Genomic DNA, 21,626 nt, shown 5'->3' with positions numbered 1-21,626 from the left:
CCCAAATTCATATGTCGAAGCCCCAACCCCCCAGCACCTTAGAATGTGAGCGTAGTTGTAGTCGGGGTTTTAAAAAAGATAATTAAAGTTAAATGAGGTTGTATAGGTAGGGGCTAATCCAGTGTGACTGGTATCCTTTTAAGAAGAGGAAATTTGAACATATTAAGAGACACTAGAGCCACGTGGGCACAGAGGGAAGCCCATGGGAAAAGGCAGCAAGAGGGCCGCCGTCTGCAAGACAAGGAGAGAGGCCTCAGGCAAAACCGACTCTGCTGGCACCTTGATCTTGGACTTCCAGCCTCCAGAACAGTGAGAAAATACATTTCAGTTGTTGAAGTCCCCCAGGTCTGTGGCACTTAGTTATGGCAGCCTGAGCAAACTAATATGACATCTGAGCTGTGGTACTTTGAGATCATGTGCATATGCCCACAACATTTCACTCAGTGGAGTCTGGTTATTCTTCACAGAGACTTGTCAAAACTTACTTGGGTTATGCAACCTTAGATTTGGACAAGTCACTAGACTTGACTGGCTCCAGTCTCTGTTGATTCTTGCCTGAACCAATGAGTACATTGGAGGTGGCAAAATAGTCATTTTCTAAAGCTACTAATGTAACTTTACTGTCAGGGGTTCTTATGAGAGAAGGGTTCCACCTTCCTCTTTTTTTTTTTTTTTTTTTTTACTCTATTATACATTAATTGATTTTTAAAATTCAATACATTATCATCCACTATCATTATTTTTTTAATGCTCAGATTACTCCAAACCCAACCGTTGGAAGCCCCTTCACTCAGGCTCGTGTGTATGTTGACATGTCTGGATCAATCTTTGAGCATTTCCTGACACAGTAATAAGATGTTACAGGACTACTTTGTATTTTCTCTGCTTTTGACGCAGAAAGAGCCATTTCCCAAGATTCTGAGGTTTTTCTTTCTTTCTTTCTTTCTTTTTTTTTTTGAAGTGGGGAATAGAATTTAGAAACCAAGATCTGGGCATTCCCAAGATGTACTTGTTGCTTGTGGAGTGACCACATTTTCAGACCTTTTCAGTGAATGGAACTAGTTTATATTAATAGTTCTCATTTGTCTTAATCTGCTCAGGCTGCCATGACAAAATACCGTAGCCGGCTGGCTTAAACAGCAGACACTCACTTCTCACAGTTCTGAAGGTTGGAAAGTCCAAGAGCACGGTGCTGGTCAGTTCAGTCCCCCAGCGAGGGCTCTGTGGATGGCCGCCTTCTCACCGTGTCTTCACACGGTGGAGAAAGGGCAAGCTCAGCTCTTTATTCCTCCTCTTACAAGGACACTAATCTCATCAGGAAGGCCACACCCTCATGACTTCATTTAAACCTACTTACCTCCCAAAGGCCCCACCTCCGAACACCATCACATTGAATGTTAGGGCTTTAACATATAAATGGGGGCAGGGGACACAAATGTTCAGTCCGTAATATCATGTTAGTCTCGGCACAGGGTTTTCTTTCTCACTTTTCTCACATACATATCTCCCTCTCTCACATGAGAGAACCCATGATTCCCAATTACATCAATTTGTTTATTTTTCTCTATTCTACAATATACTCAAAATCGTTTCAGAAAAAGTACCCTCTACCACTACTGAACAACAAACAAAATAAGTAAAAGTCAGATTTCTTTACAGTTCTTTTTAGTTCTTTACAGTATATGCTGTAGAGTCAGAATTTACTGGGTCCGTAAGTTAGTGAAATTCCTTCTTCTTTCTCTGTAGTGATATGATAGCAATCTGAGGTAGAGTCATTTCATTGGTGTTTTTATATCTGTTTAATTTTAAGACTTGCTTCCAAGCTCTATTTCAGGTGCATAATAGTTTGAACAGTAGGTTGGTATTTGAATTAAAAGAAGGAAAATGTAAAACATTGATTTGTTTGCATAAATATATGTGTGGAAGAATGTGCTAGGCATCGATCACTGATTCTGAAAAGGAGAATTGAGTGGCTACAAAGGGAGTTGCAAGGGGGACTTTTCACTGTGTACTGCTTTGTACTTTTAAAAATTTTGGATCAGAACTGTTTTATCCATTAAAAATAAATTTGAAAATCAGAAGGAAATAATCCACCTTTCTTTCATCCATCCCCCTCACACGCCATTACCTGAACGTCTAGATGCCTTTGTGAGGCACAGCTTAGAGGATTCTACCTGATCCCAAGAAACTCCCAATTACGGTTACTTTGACTTCCTACTGTCTCAGTGATGAGTGAATCGTCTAAGCAGAGAGGCTGCATCTTCCAAACCGTTTGAGTCACTTCCCCAGGATATTTCCATGAGCCATCAAAGCGCATACTTTAGCAGTGTCTCGATGTACTTGTTAAGTTTCTTAGGAACTTTTTTTAATGATTCAGTGCATTCTCTTTCTGAGCTGCATTTTGTCACCTTCAACATTCAACAGATGTATTTGGCTCACGGGCTGTTTCTGATTCTCAGAGAGGAGGAATTTTTTTATCCTCTCTGTTCCGCCTGGTACTAGAGGCATTTTCAGTTAAATGCTCTCCGTCTCTTTCATTTCTCTAGTCTTTGAGGCTCTCTGTTTAACCCTGGATGCTACAGTTATCTCTTCAGGACTTACACCACCTCTGGAAACTCGGTGTCATTGCCAAAGTGAAGCGAAATTACAAATAATAACCATCTGTGGACTCAGGCATTGCTGTTGCAACTTTGTCCTTGGTAACAGGTTTTAGTCTGAACTGTGTGGATTAATATTTCCTTGCCCTACGCCCTTGTTGCTCTTACGATAAGTTGACAGTTTTTGTGTGTCTGTGGGTATGTGTCCACGTGCTTGTGTTTCATTACAACGGTGACTGTTTACTATTTGCCATTCTAGAACTCAGGAATCCCAGTTATTTTACAAACACAGACAACTAAAACCCAGAAACCTTCCTGGGGTGGAATTTAGTTGCTAGTAGCCTGGGTGGGCGCAGGGGTGGGCAAGGAGCTGGGTAGCAGTATGCTGGAAACAGAAAGAACCCTGTATCAAGAATCAGCTCACCTGGATTTGCACCCTGGCTTTCATCATATTACTTTTTCATTAGTTCACACGTGCCTTCCCTCACTCGTTCAACAAATATTTATTATCTCCTGTGTGCAAGGCACTCTTTTGCATGACCTTACCCAAGACACTTAACCTCTATGACATGTATTCATTTTTTAAAAATAGACTTGATTTTTTTTAGAGCAGTATTAGGTTCACAGCAAAAATCAGTAGAAGGTACATAGATTTCCCATAAACCCCCTCTCCCACACACGCATCACCTCCTGCGTTATCAACATCCCCCCACCAGAGTGATGCATTTGTTAGAGTTGATGAACCTACACAGACACGTCATTCTCACCCAAAGTCCATAGTTTACTTCAGGGTTCACTCATGGTGTTGTACATTCTGTGGGTTTGGAAAATTTTATAATGACATGTGTCCATCATTATGGTATCACACAGAATAGTTTCACTGCCCTAAAAATCGTCTGTGCTCCACCTTATTCATCCTTCTCTCCTCTGGCAACCACTGATTTTCTTTTTTTTTTTTTTTACTGTCTCCATAATTTTGCCTTTTCCAGAATGTCATATAGGTGGAATCAGACAGTAGGAGCCTTTTCATACTGACTTCTTCCACTTAGTGATATGCATTTAAGGCTCCTCTATGTCTTTTCATAGCTTGATAGCTCATTTCTTTTTAATGCTGACTGATATTCCATTGTCGGGCTATATCATAGTTTATTTATCTGTTCACCTACTGAATGACATTGTAGTTGCTTCCAAGTTTGGAAATTATGAATAAAGCTGCTATAAAATGCATGTGCAGCTTTTTGTGTCAACATAAGTTTTCAGCTCATTTGTGTTAACACCAAGGAGTGTGATTGCTGGAATATATGGTAAGAGTATGTTTAGTATTATAAAAAAAACAAAAACAAACAAACAAAAAACTGCAAACCTGTCTTCCAAAGTGGCTTTTCCATTTTGCATTTCCAGTAGCAATGAAGAGAGTTCCTGTTGCTCCGCATCCTCATCAGCATTTGGTGTTGTCAGTGTTTTGAATTTTGACTTTTCTAATACGTGTGCAGTGGTATCTCGTTGTTTTAATTTGCAATTCCCTAATGACATATGATGCTGAGTATCTTTTCATATGCTTATTTGCCATCTATTTATCTTCTTTGGTGAGCTGTCTGTTAAGGTCTTTGACCCATTTTTTTTTTTTAATGGAAGTAGAGTTTATTTACAGTGTCACCATTTGGCCAGCAAGATGGTGGAGGAGGGCGTGAGTTCACCCCTTGTTACAATTTACCGTGTTGTGTTAGTTTCAAGTGTATAGCAAACTGATTCAGTTGTGTGTGTATATATATATATATATATACATATATATATATATATATATATACATACACATATATATATATTTTTTCAGATTCTTTTCCATTATAGGTTATTAAAAGATATTAAGTAGGACTTCCCTGGTGGCCCAGTGGTTGGGAGTCCGCCTGCCAATGCAGGGGACAGGGGTTCGAGCCCTGGTCCGGGAAGATCCCACATGCTGTGGAGCGGCTGGGCCCGTGTGCGACAACTACTGAAGCCCAAGCGCCTAGGGCCCGTGCTCTGCAATGGGAGAAGCCACCGCAATGAGAAGCCCGCAACTGCAACGAAGACCCAACACAGCCATAAATAAATTAATTAATTAAAAAAAAAAAAGATATTGAGTATAATTCCCTGTGCTGTACATGTTATACATATATACGTGTGTGTGTGTGTGTATATATATACATACATACACACACACGTATATATGTATATACATATACATGCTATATACGTCCTTGTTGTTTACCTATTTTGTATCCAAAGTGTGTATCTGCTAATCCCAAACTCCTAATTTATCTCTTTCCCCCCACCCCACTATTCCCTTTGGCAACCATAAGTTTTTTTTTTGGCCCATTTTTTAATTGTGTTTGTTTTCTTACTGTTGAGTTTTAAGAGTTCTTTGTATATTTTGGGTAACAGTTCTTTTTCAGATATGTCTTTTGCAAATATTTTCTCCTAGTCTATGGTTTGTCTTTTCATTCTCTTGACAGTGTCTTTTGCGTAGCTGAAATTTTATATTTTAACGAAGTCCAGCTTACCAATTCTTTCTTTCAGGGACATATATTCATTTTTTTAATGGGGTTAATATTGCCTGATTACCATGTCTTACAGGTGTGTGATGGGTGTAGTATAAAAGTGCTTTCTTCTTTAAGACATGATGGTGGTGTGTGTTTCTGCCCTCAAATTCTAGCATGGTTCTATGTCTTATTTTCATCGCTAAAAGATGATGTGTTGTCTTCCAGGTGTAACTTGCAAGGAGCAACCTGACTTTCTCTTTTCTTTCTGTCACAGATATTAGCAATGTCCCATAGAGTGGATATTGCATTAGACTGGATCCTGGAGTGAGAGAGATCTTAAAACAGAGCCTCTAGCCCATCTGCGATGGACACATCATACAACCAAGAAGTAAACTTTTGTCGCTTTAGACCACTGAAAATTTCAGGATGTTTGTTACCTCAATGTAACCCAACCTATCCAGTTGGCTACAGAGGTCAGAAAGATAGGATAACTTCAGAGCACCTTGCCTTCTGCGAAATGAGGGAGTGAGACTGAATTCACAAGGTGGCCCATGTTGGCCCGACCCACAAGGACTAAGGATCTGCAGCCTCTCCCATTCTTTGACCCAGGATGAGGAGCAGAAGGGAGAAGAGTGGGACCAGAATCCTCTGGGGCGCTGTCTCTGAGTGGTGGTGGGCCATCTCAATGTCCGGATGATGATGATTTCCATGCATGGTTTACAGCCTCATTGTTTAGGGCATGACATAGCATAGAAATAAACTGGAGTCAAGAGGAAAGGTTCGCAGAAGTTCTGCTTTCTTCCATCTTTAGGATGGAATGTTTTTCATCTCAAAGAGGCTCTCTCAAGCCTAATGAAATAAAAACAGACAGCCATGGCCTGAAACCACCCTCCTGTGCTTCAGGTCCCAGGAAGCTCATTGTAGGGCAGGTGCATTTCTGAGAGTAATGAGGATGGGAGGAGAGAGCGTGTTTGTTAAGCACGTATCATATGCCAGGGTCATACTCGGCTTTGTATATGTGTGTTAGCTATTGTATCTTAATGCTAACACTCTGACTTCTAAAAAAAAAAAAAAGAGAGAGAGAGACTCAAAGCAGTTGAACCCTTGTTACAGGTTTTATCTAGTAAATGATGGAGCAGGATTCAAATTCAAGTCTGGGTGACTCTTCTTCCTGAGCTTTTTGCATGGCCCCATTCTTCCTCCCACATAAGTTGCTCAGTTGGGTCTAAAAAGGCAAGGAGACTGAAATGGCATTGTTTTGAAGCTCGAATTTGCCTCCCTGGAACTGAATGCTGACCGTGGGTGACAGCATTGGAACAGACCTCCAGATGTCGCTACCGGAGAAATTACCAACAAGCTGAAGCGCGATCGTGAGGTTGACAAATATGAACTTGACGGGGGTTTCGCTGCATGGTGTAAAGTTCTCTTCCGTGACCTCTCTGGACCGTGATGGTTGGTGAACACCCAATCGAAGGTAAGACCAACTCTTCTATTTGTTGGGGGACTCTGGGTGATGGTGTTATTCAACAAAAAAGGCACTAGACTAAACTGTACTCACTCATAAAGATAATCATACAAACTTCTGCTAGATTTCTTGGACAGTGTGCCAGCAAGCATTCTTCAGGGTCAGGATTGTTCAACAAAGTGTTGCCTGATTTAAAAAAAAATAATGATAATAAAACTGAAAAGGGGGGGGGGGAAAGGGCCTGCTGATAGTAAATTCATCTGTCAGGCCAATAAACAAATCCATTAAAACAAAATATCAACAGCAAGCAGCAGACTCCTAAGTTTGGAGCCTCTGAGTGGCTTCTTACTTCTCAGTAACTGTGTAAATGCTCATCAGTTAAGTTGAGGGCTGAGAGATAGGAACCAACAACTGCACACAGAAACCTTTTGGAAGAGCTTAAAGATTTAGCAATGGCCCTTCTCCAATTTTCCATCTTTTATTTAACTCCTTTGAACTCCCACTAATTTCCAGGCAACACTTTGGAATTCCATTTTTAGCTTTGCCTTTTGAGTTATTATTTTTTTCCCCTGGGTGTACAAATCTGTGTGTGGAGACGGCCTCTCCTTTTCATGAAAATTTTTCTTCTTGATTACTGAATTAATGTTCTGTGCCGGGATGATGTAAAGATAAAGACTGATTTGAGGAAGAAAATGAAAGTGATCTGTAACCCCGTCACTCAGAGGCAGTCACTGTTAAGGTTTCAGTGTATTTCTAGCCAGGATTTTTTCTAAATGTGCATATACTTTTTTTTTTTTTTTTTTAACATGGCTGAGAGCATGCTGCTTTCAGAGTCTCCTGGGGAGGAGGCTGTCAGGAGCACAGACTTTGCATCAGATGGGCTTACAATCATGACCCAGCTCTGTCACTTAGTGATTCATGGGGCACGGGGCAAATCAGCTATAAGGCTCTGTTTCCTCAGTAGTTCACTGGAGATAATATTCGTACTAACTGCTTTTAGGTCTTTTGAGGGGTAAATGATACCAAGACCTAAGGCCTTTAGAGAAGTGACTGACACTTAACCAAACATTGAATAAGTGTTAGCTATTATCACTGTTCCTCTCATATTATATACATTTTTCCATGTTATTAAATATTTTCTCAATCATGATTTTAATGGCTGCATGAAATTATATTTTAAGGGTATACTAGAATTCATTCCTCTCTTATTGAATATATTTTCAGTTTTTGTGAGTTCTGTACTTTATGCTGCACTGAAAATCTTAATAGACAAAATTTTTTTGGTGGTACTATTTATTGGGTTCTTAGGATTGTTTCCTATAAGTGGAATAACGAAGTGGAAGGAGTTTAACAATTTTCAAGGTTATTAATATATATTCAAGAGTTGCATCTATTTACTCTCTCACCATGATTATATCAGTATGACCCCTTCACTGTCAGGGTCAACCCAGAGTGTCATCATGCAACGTTACTAATTTTTCTTATTTTAAAATCCAGACTATGTGTTAAATCATCTTTACGTTTTGTTTTGAGTGTCCTAGGGGAGGTTGTATTTAATTTGCAATCACATTTATTTAGGTGAATCTTTGTATTAATTGCTTTTGGTGCACACCATCCAGTCTTTTGTACTCCGATTTCCCACTCTTGGGCTCTTTAATTTTCTTTGTCATTCAAGCCGTTAGACTATGTCTTCAACTTTTTTTTTTGTCCAAGAAGGTTTTATAGGTGGTATGACTTCTTAAGCTGTTTGTTGCTTCCACACATAAAAGACAACTTGACTGGGCATAAAATTCTTGGGTTAAAAACCCCCCAACATGATTTGTCTCTAAGATGCCCAGTCATCTGGTAGAAATAGAAAATGTATACGCAAACACTTGTGGTTTCTTCTCAAGAGCTAACAGAATCTACAGAACTCCAGAACAGGACTCTCCAGTAGAACTTTCTAGAGTGGAGGAAACGTTTATTGTCTGCACTCCCCAGCTTGACAGACGTCAGCCTCTTTTGCAACTGAGGAACTGAATTTGAATTGTTTTGAGTCAATTTGAATATAGTTACTCACATGGGGCTAGTGGCTTCCATATTGGACTACACAATTCTAGAAATATAGAGTGAAAAGAAACCTTCAAGGTTCACACCAATTTTGCTGCCATGAGCACATCACCTTACCTTTCTGGGTCTCCATTTCCCCATCTATGAAATACTACTACTTTCTTAGGGCTACATAACAAGTTCATGTTAAAGCTTAGACCAGAGCCTTAAGTAATCATTCTCAGTCTGGTTTTCTTCATATTATGGTGCAGTTGAATAGTTTAAACTTTGAGCTATGATGCCAGAGATGGTTAATTAGATTGATTCCCCCCAACCCCCCGATTTCTATGCCTTTTAAGCTAATAGCTTTGGTTTACCTGACCACCCTACATAAAATGGCATTTCTAGTTGTTCCTTATTTCTATTTCCTGCTCCATGTTTCTTTCCTTATCACTACCCGAAATTCTGTTAAATGTTTATGCAATCGTACATTTATCTGTTCCCCCACTAGGAGGTCAATTCGGAGGAATCAGGGACTTTGCTTATTGATGTGTCCTCACCGTGTAGAAAGGACTCTGGGCATGATTGGTGCTCATTACAACTTTGTCGAGTAGGCGGATGAGTGAAAGAAATCTATTAATCAAACTCAACTGGGAGAAGTTTGCTGTAGGGTGAAAGGGGAGGAGGAGGGAGCTACTTGATTCCGTCACATAGAGATTGCAGTTTTCAGTTCACAGTTAGGTTTCGATTTGCGATTTTGTCTTTTTGAGCTCTGTGCTGTTGGGTAGGCATGTTGTCTTGCAGAGACATTTGATTTCTCCCCGATGAAATATCCATCCCAGAGGACAGCTGTACTCTTACTGTTTTTACTGCTCCCACTACACAGGAGTCGACCTTCCGAGAAGGTTGATGTGTTCATCTGAAGAGGTGACCAAGGCCCAGCCCAGGAAGACCTTTCATTCCCTGAAATCATTCTCTGCTTTAAGTGAATCTGTAAAAGGGGGAAGTCATCCCCACACCATAGTATGAACATGAGGATATCAATGAGATAACCTAGGAAAGCATCCAATATGCCTGTCAACGTGCATTGCCTTCTCTCTCCCCCATTTTAACCCTGAAAGTTATACTCAAGTGGGAGAGCCATGCTCCAAACCCAGATTTTCTTTTGATCCCTCTGGGCTGCCTGATCACTACTCAGCAAAACTGAGTTGAGGGGAGAGTGGGAGTGGGGTGGGGATTGATGGCATCGATGTTCATGGGCTCTCCCAGGCCAAGTCTTCCAAAGCCTGTCCAGCTTGCAGTGATGTGTCTAGGCGCCGTGATCCCAACTAGGCAGGTTGTGGTCAGCCTGACCCAGCACCTTGCCCCATCGAGCTGCCCATCGACTCCGAGAGTATACAAATGCCGAGGAGCCCTGACAATGAAGCCCTTCACAATGGAGTGCCTGGATTTTATTGAGAAAAGCCAATCCCCTCCCATCTGTCATTTGGCACTTAGCACTGTAGTTATTCTAGATGAGTGAACACTTGTGTTATATTTTCCAATAGCAAAACTGGGGTCACCAGGGTGCCTGCTGTTTTAGCCAAATCCAGATGGGGTTTTCCTATAAACAAGTGCGCATGGAATATTTATGCCGCCCGTGGCACCTGACGCCTTAATACTTAGGCCTTCTATGTAGTAGCCACTCTTCCTATAAGTCACTTTAACACACTAAGTAAATATTTTAATATAGCCATGTCACTGTTTATTATAGAATGGCTTGGGCCCAGATCTTGCCTAATGCTTGGTTAAAAAGTCAGTTTATACCATCCTTTAAAGTGAATCAAAGAATGCATAAACGCCACTCTTTTGTTACTCAGAACTCTGTTTACTTTACTTTTCTGTAAACCTTGTGAAATGCTTGCTTACAAAAAGCTGACAGATGCCAGATTTGCTCATTAACTGGAGGTGTTTTCCAAGTCAGGAAGGTGAGGTGTGAACGTGGGAGGTGGGCTTTCTTCTCCGAGGACATCTCCCAACGTCCACTGCCCAGGGGACCTGCCGTCTGGCCCGGGGATCTTGACCTATAGCTACTAGGCAGTGAATGGGATTGAGAAACACCAAATCCAAGACCTGGCTCCTAAATCAAGCCTGTCCTCAGCCTCGGAACAAAAAAGGCCACTTAGACAGCGGTATAAATGGGACATGCCTCCTTGATGTCTGTGGGCAACATGATTGTAATTAACTCACCTTCCATCCTGATCGCTGGACTCACCCCTGCTTTCCTGCGTTACCCACTGAGGCCCTCACCGGAAAACAGGAGGATGCTAGTTGAGGCAGTAGAGTTCAATTCTGTCTTCTCAGCTGTGTCTGTTTTCCCTTCTTTTTGTACAGCCCCCCTTTAATTCTGCATATACTTTTTCATCTCTTGTTTTTATATTTCACCCCAGCCTGTTTTCTCTTGCTGGTTGTTGATCTTACTACATACGTAGAAGCCAGTTGTCCTAGTTCTCTTTTGAGCTGGGGAGATGGGATATTGGTGGCGGAGGGATCAATCTTCTTCCTGCCTCAGTAGCACGTTGTCCTGGGGCTAGAGAATGGCGGTCCAGTTCTCTAGCTACAAAGACAAGTTTAACTTACAGAGGTTAAGTTGCAAGGCCCCTACTTGCAGTGGCCCTTTCCACCATCCTGGAGAGGGCCCTAGAAGATTTTGGACCTTCTCGCATGTTTTTAAAAAATTTGTATGAGTATGATATTTCGATGACAATCGCATGTTTTTATAAAATTTGCACGAGTATGATATTTCAAAACGTCCTGCCCAAGTTTTTCGATATTTCGACAATCACTTAAGACGAGCTATCTTTTTCACTCCTGCTCTCCCGTCATACTTCACCTCCTGTAGAATAACGAGGGCATGGCCTCAGGGATTTGGAGATCTAAGGGGAGTTCAGTTAATTTTAATTTCACAGCATGCATTTCTGTGAGTTAAGTCACTGCTAGCTGTCCAGCTGTAGGAGTGGCTTCTAGGGGACTCCAGTCGGCCACAGTGCCAACTCGCCCTTGATCGAGACAGTAGTGTTCAGGTCCAGAGAGCACCTCATACTAAGACATGTCACCTAGAACCTGAAGATATAAATGTATGGAATCAAAGCTGGTCTATGGAAAGTTCTTCTAAATCTTACAGTGTATGAAAAAAAAATATATTTCCCAAATTTATAATAATTCTAACAATTTACGTGGTGTTTCCCAGTGTTCCTGGGAAGCTGAAAGAAACTTACAGTTGTCATTATTTGAGAAGGTGATCAAAGAAGGTACAGACAAGAAATGTAGGGAAAGTATTACAGAATCATGTTAGGCAATTAATTATTAAAATACTATGTACAGTTTTGGATTTTTGTGATTATTGTATTTTTCATTTTTTTTTAAAATTTGTAATTTGTTGTGATTTATTTTCTCATTCTAAACAAAATCTCATTTGTGTCTAATTTTGTCTTCTTTTACCTAAAGAGGCTGCAAACATTAGATAAGTCCCAGCCCTGAGAAAGTCTAGCTCTGCCCCAGTCTAGCTGGCCAAGTTCTTCCCTCTCGGAGTCAGGGGCCACATTTGTGGGACGTCCAAGAGTCCAATATAGTTTTCAGGTAGACTTGGTTTCATAAAGCAAAGGTAAACCGTACCCTACAACGTCCTGCCCAAGTTTTTCTCAACCTAGCCCCATCTGTCTTATAATAAACCCAATTCTTCCTGTACCTTGGCATTAAATTCTCTACTTATTTTGTTTGCCAACATTACTGTGAAGTCTTCTCTTGTAATTTTAGCGAGACTCTGATAAATAATGCAGGGGAGGATGTTACTTAGATGTCCTTTGAAGTCAGGAGGCTCAGTAAACTGAACTCTTAGTAACATATCCAGACATCTTCCAAAATTGTGTCCTGAGTCTGGCAGTAACAATGTTTCTTAGGAAGATGTTCGTTCTGATTACCCCGATTCGATTAGTTCTCTTAACTTGAACAGCGGTATCCTTTTCAGATGTCTGGCGAATTTCTTGTCAACTTGGTAAAGACTGGAGCCGGAAGGGAACGTAGGCTTATCCTGTATAGGACTTTAAAATGGATTCTTTCAGAGACGGATGTGAATTCTGGTTACATAGTTGTGGTCCCGGTGGAAGGAGAAAAGTTTAGGTCTCTGACAGTTTCGGTTTGTGATGGTTTTGACTTTACAAATTCAGAGATCTAGAAACCTGGAGAAGAAAACAAAGGGTATCAGCACTGCAGGAAGCTTCTTAGGAACTGTGCCTCTCGTCCAGAGAGATGCATTGTTGTGTTTGCTGGAGGGCTGGGGCTTAGCAGTTACCCGGGACGGAGACCCTGACCTTCGCTAGGCAGAGACTCTCGGCTCTCGCTGGGAGCCTGATAGTGCAAGGATGCTTTTTTTTTTTCTTTTCTCTTTCCTGGGCCGGGGTTATGAGGAAAGAGAGAGAAACAGCATGGTAAGCTTCCCATTCAGGGTCATCTTCAGTCCCAAGGACCCAGCAATGTATCCCAGATGTGGCCCTCGGTCGTACCCCAGTTACCCTTCACCTTCACGCTCCCTCCCAGTCATGAAGCTTTCAGCAGTTCTATGGTCTTTCCCCTTTTCTTTCACAAATGCAGCAGGAGTTTATATGTCAGATTGGCTTTAGTTTCAGTATAGACTCGTCAACCTTCTAGAAGCAATTCCTGAAAGTTTCTGGCTTGAAATTTCCTTTGTTTCCAGTGCTTGTTCACTGAGTCGTTATTCATTCATTCATTCACTCACTCATGCATTCATTTGACAAGGTTTTACTGAGCACCTACTATGTGCCAGCCTCTGCTCAAGGTACTCAGGATCCAGAGATAAATTAGAGGGATAATGTAAGTCATTGCCTTTCTTACATGGGGGAAAGAGACGGCAAATAAGTAGTGTTTCCTGTGTTTATTCATTCTAAGGTACTTCCCATTTTAACATCTCTGAAATTGGAATGTATTTTACAATAGATGCCATCGTATAACTGCTGTCAGACAGGCAGCAGTCATTGACGAAGCTCTCACAGCCTACATGTGTGCAAACTTGGCCGAAACTCCTGTGCTGTCATCCATTCAGTTGAGTTAGCAGCATGTGTTTGCTGATGCTACACATGTCGAATTTAATTATCTTTTAAAACATCTTCAGAAAGACTACATTATGATTTGGCTTTGAAACAAATTCTTTTATAGACCCAAAGGCACAGCAGTGGGGCATAAATTTGGTATTAGAGAAGCAAATATTTGTTGTCAGAGAAATGGGTGCCATTCCATCTTTTCTCGCAAAACGACAACTGTGCTTTACGGAACCTAAGGAAAGAACATGTCCACGATTAGCTGATGCCTATCTTAAGCCAAACAGTGCAACTGAAGGCAGGAGAAATTGCCAAGTCCTCCAAGATAGATAAAAAATTTCCAAGCCCTGTGAGGCTGGTGTGATGGATTCTTACATCCTTCATGACTCCCGTGGAGACATCAAATGCCATCATCTTATTGCCTCTGGGTTTTAAATTTTTTAATTTATTAGTGGTATGCAAATCAGTGGTGCCTTCCATTTAATGATGTTTTAGATCTGATGAAATTCAGTAATAAGATGTCAGGTAGTAACAGCTGCTATAAGGAAAAGTACAGTAGAACAAGGCAGTGGAAACCAGTAGCCGGAAGGATGAGGGGCATGGCTGTTTTAGATGGAGCAGTGAAGGAATCCTCTTTGAGGTGACCTGAGAATGGAGACTGACATTGATTGTCATGGGATGACCTTGGAAAAAAGGATTCCAGGTGGAGGGAACAACAAATATGAGACTGAAGCAAGAAGACATTTGGAATGTTCAAGGAAGAGCAGAAAGGTCTCCTGGGAATGACGTGGAGAGAGTCCAGAGATGAGGTTGGGCAAAGGCAAATCACATGGGGCCCAGAAGGCCATGATGGAGATTCTGGATTGGATTCTGAGTGTCCTGGAAGCCACTCAAGGATTTTGAGCAGGAGAGTGACATTATTAGATGCTTGATTCCAAAGGTGGGTCTGGCTGCCATTGAGAATTGACGGTAGGAGGTCGGGGTGGAAGCAGGGTGACAGGTTTAGAAGAAGATTCGAGAAAAAACAGGAGGTGAGAAAGCAGAGACGGATTTTGTAAGTCAAATTCAGGAGTGACCTTGAGCGGATGTGGATCAGGAGCGGGGCATGGGGTCTAGGGAGTGTTTGGTTTTCTTTTCTGGAGGGCTCTTTTAAGATGGCAGGCGTTAGGGTGGGCATGGATGATGACAGCTAAGCCATCCATGGTCCAGGGCAAAGAAGCTGAGGATGCAGGAGCGGAGAGGAGCTACAGGCCCGGCTCCTCCTCCCTCTGTATCTTGGGGTCTTTTCACCTCAAATACGAAAGGGGTTCAGAAGGCACCTGGGCTCCCTTTTTCTCTTACCTGAGATTCGATTTCCTTTTTAGGACGTAAGATGCACACGTTCCAAGCATCTGACTCTCTCCTGCACTGGTTCCTCTCCTCTGGGACCCACAGGGCTCTAACATGCAGGAAAGTACCTGTGCTTGTCTCCACATTTAATCCCCTTTATCTTCGGTTCTTGAACCCTAGCAATAAATGTTTCATTGACACGGAAAAGTGAGTTCTAAAGAAACAGAAGTTTATAGTTGGGCAGGTGGCAAAGAATCACATCTCCATTAGGCTTTATTGCTTCCTTTTATGTAGAACCATGGTCTCTGGGCTTCTCCAGATTGCTTAACACTTATGCCCTTTGGCTAGTTCAAAGCTGTTTAAGCAGGCAGAACAGTTACTGAATGATGTACAAAGTGGTTTCCTCACAGGTGTTCTCTGAGGAGATTTCAGTGTGACCTTCGTCTCAAAATTCTACTGCTGACCTCAAAGTTGAGTTTAAAATGAGCCAAGCTGTGGAAGGGCCTCCCTGCCCATCTTCTCCCTCTCGTCAGCCGTACTGCTTTCCTCCACTTTTCCTTCCTCATCCTCCCCTTCCTGCCCTTCTACCTCTTTCTGGAAACGGAAAGCTCTGTTTGGAGGGAGGGCATCTATGAAATGGGCAGAGAAGGAAGCAGAGGTATCTCAACTCATAATGAGAATACGTGTGTGTGTGTTTGTGTATCTCTAGATATAATGCTTATATAATGAGAGTAAATGCATATGTACACTTACTATTTAATAATACATATTAAATCTATAAATTATTATGATATAAATACAGTGTTTATAAATTATAGATTTATTAAAACCTCATGCAGCAGGAATGTGTATACATTTTCATTATGTAAAATGAGAATAGATATATACATTCTAACGTGTTTAAATATATAGAGAGAATATGTATGTATGTAGAGAGAACATATAGAGAGAATGTGTATGTATATGCACATACATATAATACATCCTTATTGTATATGAGAATATATATACATTTTCCCTCTGAATAGGGTTTTAATACCAGCTTGACTTAATCACCATTTTGGTTCTGAATCCAGGGTTCATCTTTCCTGAGGGGGTGATGTAAAGAGAGTTTGCGGTTATCTCGTGTACAGTTAACCTGCTCGTTGTGTAACTTACAAGCTGCCTGTGATTCCCGCCCCCCCCCACCTCCCCCGCCCCCCCCCCACCTCCCCCGCCCCCAGGGCCTTAATCCCCAGCAGAGAGCTGGCTGGGCGGCCTCGCTCTTCCCTCCCCTGGGGCACCCTCGTACGAGTAGCTCCCTCTAAGCCCAGAGAATGTGTTACTTGGCATAAGGCAGATGCCTCCTTCCAGCTAAACCGTCCTCAAAATGTGCTGCCAGACAACACCATCAAGTTCTTTCGTCACTCTCTGAGGCACGGAGGGAAGGGCTGGGGCCCTTGCCGCGGGAAGAGGGACGCTGAGCCCAGCTCCGGGGGCCGCAGGGGCAGGGCTGGCCTCCTTTTACCCCGGGGGCGCCGTGGGGGGACCTGCTTTCCTCCTCTTCCCACGTCCTCCCTGCCTGTCTCCTCCCGCCCTTGCCCCTGCCCCGCCTCGCAGCCGACTCCTCTGTGTGTGGAAGAACTCGCCAGTCTTTCAGGAGACCCCTTCCCGCGCTGCCTCCCCCGTCTCCCCGTCTCCGCGTCTCCGCGTCTCTGCCCTGTGTCCCATCCCTTCGCCGTCAGGAGCCGGGTGTGTTCCGCTCTGTGGACAGAGGCTGTTAAGGCGCTCAGTGTGTCACCTCCCAGGTGAGGTGTGCCTATGCTGACAGTGGTTTAACACAGAAAACAGATGAAACCATTTTTCTGTCTTAGCTCCCCTGAGCGGTACGACCTGCTAACCTCTACTGGAATTGTGGTGGAAAGCGTGACCCAGGGCCGGAGGGCTGTGGCTTCGGTCGCCCTCTCCACCGCCCACTCGCCAGCTCTGGGATCCAGGACAGCTTCATTCATTTGTTCATTCACTCCACCACGAATCTTTGAGCGTGAACTACAGCTGAGGCTCTGTCCCAGCCGCTGTGGATACAGAGGGTTTGCAAAACAAAGCCGCTGCTCTTGTGGAATTGGGAAGATAGGGAATCTTCCATAGGGAAGATGGGCAATCCACAGAATCTCATACGATTTTTAAATTCTCAATGCATTTGCATGAGTTAAGTGTGAATAATAGTATCTCCTTCCTAGTGATACTGTAGGCATCGGAGAAGAATGCAGCACACTAACATTATAAATCAACTATCCTTCAATTAAAAAAACAGAAGAATTCAGCATATTACATGTGGTAAATACTCAAGTGCACGAGGTAAACATAGTTCTTTGCAGCAGCACAGTCACGCTGCGGTGAGTCTCGCGTGGAGGGGAGGGGTGCCCATCCCCGAAGGGACCTTCAGGGACTTGCGATAACTGTTGCTTTGTGTGTCCAGCGAGGGTTCCCAACGCTCTTCCAATTATAGTCCAGCCCCACCTTTGCCACGTGACCTGGTCCAGTGTCCCCTCCTTCTAGCAGCCGTGATTGGTTCAGGAGGTGAGCACGTGACTCAGGCAGAGCCAATCTGAGTCCTCTTGGGCCTGCATGTTAACTGTGAGTGAGAGACGCTCTTTCCCTTCTGGGAATTCTGACCTGGAGCTGCTCAGGAATCTGCCCCGTGGAGAAGCCATCTTTGCAGGAGAGAATGAGGTCAACCTGCGGAAAAAAGCAATTACGAGAAAAAGAGATGCCGTTAATAATATTAGAATTCCATGTTGCACATACATTTACTGCTCTTTAATAACCTTTGAGGTAACTACTGTTGTTACCCATCTTCATTTTATTCTGTTATTTATTTATTTCTGGCCGCGCCTTGCGGCTTGCGGGATCTTAGTTCCCTGACCTGGGCCCACAGCAGTGAAAGCGCCGCGTCCTAACCACTGGACCGCCAAGGAATTCCCAGCCACCTTCATTTTAAAGATGAAGAAGCTGGGGACAGAAAGGTTCAGTAACTGCCCAAGGTCACACAGTTACTAAGTGACAGGACCTGAAACAGGCACTGTTGCTGAAACAGGCACTCTGGCCCCAGGATCTATATGCTTGACCAGTGTCTCTTTCTTTTCTGGCTCTTCAGAGTCCAGAGTTGCAAGATCCAGGTGCTGGTTCCCTCAGCCCTTCCTTTGATTTATGAGTAACAAGAAATTCCTTCCCAGGCACGTGAGATTATCTGTATCTATACTTGTACCATCTGTATCTTTATCTCTCTTTATCTACATCTATCTATTTTTATTCCTAAAATTGGTTTGAGTTGAGTTTCTGTTACCACAAGTACCTGAAAACCATTGCCAGAGCATTCTGAAATATGTGTATCATTGGGAAGAAATCCCCTCGGCCGATTCTCGTTTGCACCGCCTCCCCCCTGCCCCCCTCCCCCCCACAATTACACTGCTCCACCAATCTGTATTTGAGAATTACCACCTTAATGTAGTTTAATTCTCATGTAGTTTGTTTTTTTTCAATTGAGTCAATGCTTAAAGTATGGGTAGTTGGAATCCATCAGAATTACTTTCTAAATTGACTTTGACCTTCCTGGTACTATGACCTTGGACTGTCTGTCTGAGTTCTTTACATAGAAACTACCCTGGAACTGAAAACCATTGAGGGGTTTTGTTATATTGGTGCTTACTTAGCATTAATGTTATTTCTATAACATTGTTTGTCAACGGTATTGATAGAAATCTTCTGTGCAAATCATTACCTAGGGGATTAACTCATCAACTTGATCCATACGTACAGTTGCATTTTAAACTTAAGAACTTGCATCCATTCATGAGAATCCCCTGTGAAGCTTCTCCTTCATGTTTGGACTGTATGAGAACCTCAGTCCAAAAGAGTAGCTTCTGCTTCCAAATGAGAAGCATAGAGAATTCTAGAACTTTCTGACTATTGTGGTCTATGATTTCTTTTCATCCTACTAGGGAAACTACATTGGAAACCGGTCCTGCATAATTTGATGAGTCTTTGTCCCCTTTGGAATGATAGCTTGCTGGTTTATATCCCTACACCAACTGAAATGTTTTATTTTTTTTCCCCCATGTGTAAGTTCCCAAGGTTCTGTTTTCTTTTAATTTATTGGGTATAATCCAGTCTATGTTTCCAGTTCCCTGACGTCATTGCCAAGGTGGCTGGTTCTAAAGGAGCTTCATTCTAGAATAGAATCAGACATCCTTGGTCATCAGTGAGACTCTTGGTGCCCTTTATGGTCAAGAGACCTCAGTTTATTCAATTTAGGGCTCTCAGAAGTGGAGGGGGGAGGTCATAAAATCTATTGCCCACTTAGAGATTCAAGCTAAATGGAACTCTGGGGAAACCTGGCAGCTACTATGGGGAAAGTAACATTTGTCATATCACTGAAGATCAACATTAGTTAATCCCACTTACTTGGTATGAAAGTGAAAGTACTTGGAATAAAATGTTCTGCCTTTGTGCAAGGACACTGATGTAAAAAAAAAAAAAAAAAAAACTGGCTTGGGACACATTGAAAAGGAATCTCACATCCTTGAAGCTACATGCTACATAAAGGGCTTTGCCCATCCTCTGCAGTTCCACCTGGGAAGGACGGACATCATTGCATGCTGTATGGGTCACCTACAAAATGAACTTATTTACAAAACAGGAATAGAGTCACAGATGTAGAAAACAAACTTATGGCTATGGGGAGAAAGAGGAGGGAGGGATAAATTGGGAGATTGGGATTGACATATACACACTACTATATATAAACTAGATAACTAATAAAGACCTACGGTACAGCATAGGGAACTCTACTCAATACTCTGTAATGATCTATATGGGAAAAGAATCCAAAAAAGAGTGGATATGTGCATATGTATAACTGATTCACTTTGCTGTACAGCAGAAACTAACACAACATTTTAAATCAACTATACTCCAATTAAAAAAAAAAACAACTATGCACTACCTGCAGGAAGAAGGAAACTTGTCCCAGTACCTGAGGGGAGAGTCATGGTGGATCAGAGGCACCTTACTGAAGGAGAGCTGTGTGTAGATCCTCTGGGTAGGATGAGAAGGGGCCTGTATTTCTTAGCAAGAAGAAAGTTATGTGCCAAGACTCACCAATCCCTCAGTTGCAGCTGCAGAATCAGAGGTGAATGAATAATTGCCACATCTAAAAGGAAGCCGAAGGACGCTTTTTGCTCTGATGAACTTCAAGGTAGAAAAATGGAAGGCCCTCCGTGCATATGTGATATTTCCAACATGCAGAAATGACTTGCTGCTAACTGATTTGAATATTTAGAAAAGCTGTAAAGTGGTGTAAGTGAAAAAATAGGAGTCTCTGCCAGTGTTCACAGTGATTTCAAAAGGCCTATCCACAGACCACTTGCTAAATTACTCAAGACTGGGCTTTCTGTACAAAAAAAAAAAAGCACATATAAAAATGCAGAGTCAGTGACAGTAGTACAAAGTTTGCACACGACATGCTGCTCGTGACTATAACGTGGGGAAGTATCTATGGTCTCAGATATCTATGTATCCTAAGGCCAACAGTGTGAGAAAATGCAATATAGTCCAGCAGGTTCAGAAATATATCACAGGCATATATTTGTAATCTGAAAGACATTTTTAAATATGTGATAAGACTCATTTCATTTGAAAGTATAACACTTTTAATAAGAATCAGATCAAATAGAAGGGCAAAATGAGTTGCATTCTATGGTTTTAAAAGGCATACTCATTCAGTTGCTTATTTAAACAGTATTAAGCAGCAACTAAGCTTGACTTACTCTGCCAAATGCTGGGATTAGCAATGGAATACTACTCAGCCATAAAAAAGAACAAAATAATGCCATTTGCAGCAACATGGATGCAACTAGAGATTATCGTACTGAGTGAAGTAAGTCAGAATCACAGACATAGAGAACAGACTTGTGGTTGCCAGGGGGGAGGGGGTTGAGGGAGGGATGGAGTGGAACGTTGGGGTCAGCAGATGTGAGCTATTATATATAGAATGGATAAACAACAAGGTCCTACTGTATAGCACAGAGAACTATAGTCAATATCCTATGATAATGGAAAAGAATAGAAAAAAAAAGTATATATATATATATATAACTGAATCATGTAGCTATACAGCAGTAATTAACAACATTGTAAATCAACTATACTTCAATTAAAAATAATTTTTAAAAATATATTGGCTCTTGCCACTAAACAATTTAAAACGAAGTGAAAGAGATTCACATAGGTTCAGCATTCTAATGGGAAGTCATTTGGCAAAGAATAAAGAGAGAAGTAAGATCATTGTTGAAATATATTGAATTGCATGGCCAGACCAAGAGAGTGCAAACGCAATTTGCAGATTGGGCACAGAGGCCAAGTATTGTCACAATCGAGGCACCTTTTGTGCAACTGATGAACGTTACATTTAGTCAAAAAGCTGAATACCTAATACATTTTTCCCATTTTTTTATCGTGGCAAAGTATACATAAGATTTATCACCTTAGCCATTTTTTAGTGTACGCTTCAGTGGTATTAAAGAAATTCCTATTTTTGTGCAACCATCACTAC

The 21,626-nt window shown here is 42.0% G+C and overlaps 1 protein-coding gene across 1 annotated transcript in view; it reads left to right on the top strand.

Annotated features, from left to right (window-relative positions):
• Nucleotides 1–6,534: 6,534 nt before the first annotated feature.
• Nucleotides 6,535–21,626, top strand: part of MYOCD (myocardin) — a 254,043-nt gene continuing 238,951 nt past the window's right edge. The window contains exon 1 of the mRNA XM_061175437.1: nt 6,535–6,593. Within this exon, the coding sequence (XP_061031420.1) occupies nt 6,569–6,593 (25 nt within the window). The 5' untranslated portion in view covers nt 6,535–6,568. The remainder of the gene's footprint in view (nt 6,594–21,626) is intronic.

The sequence above is a fragment of the Eubalaena glacialis genome, chromosome 19 (genome assembly GCF_028564815.1).
Source record: "Eubalaena glacialis isolate mEubGla1 chromosome 19, mEubGla1.1.hap2.+ XY, whole genome shotgun sequence".
Taxonomy (NCBI): domain Eukaryota; kingdom Metazoa; phylum Chordata; class Mammalia; order Artiodactyla; family Balaenidae; genus Eubalaena; species Eubalaena glacialis.
The sequence above is the reverse complement of the archived record's forward strand: the minus strand, read 5'-3'. Positions and strand labels throughout refer to the sequence as shown.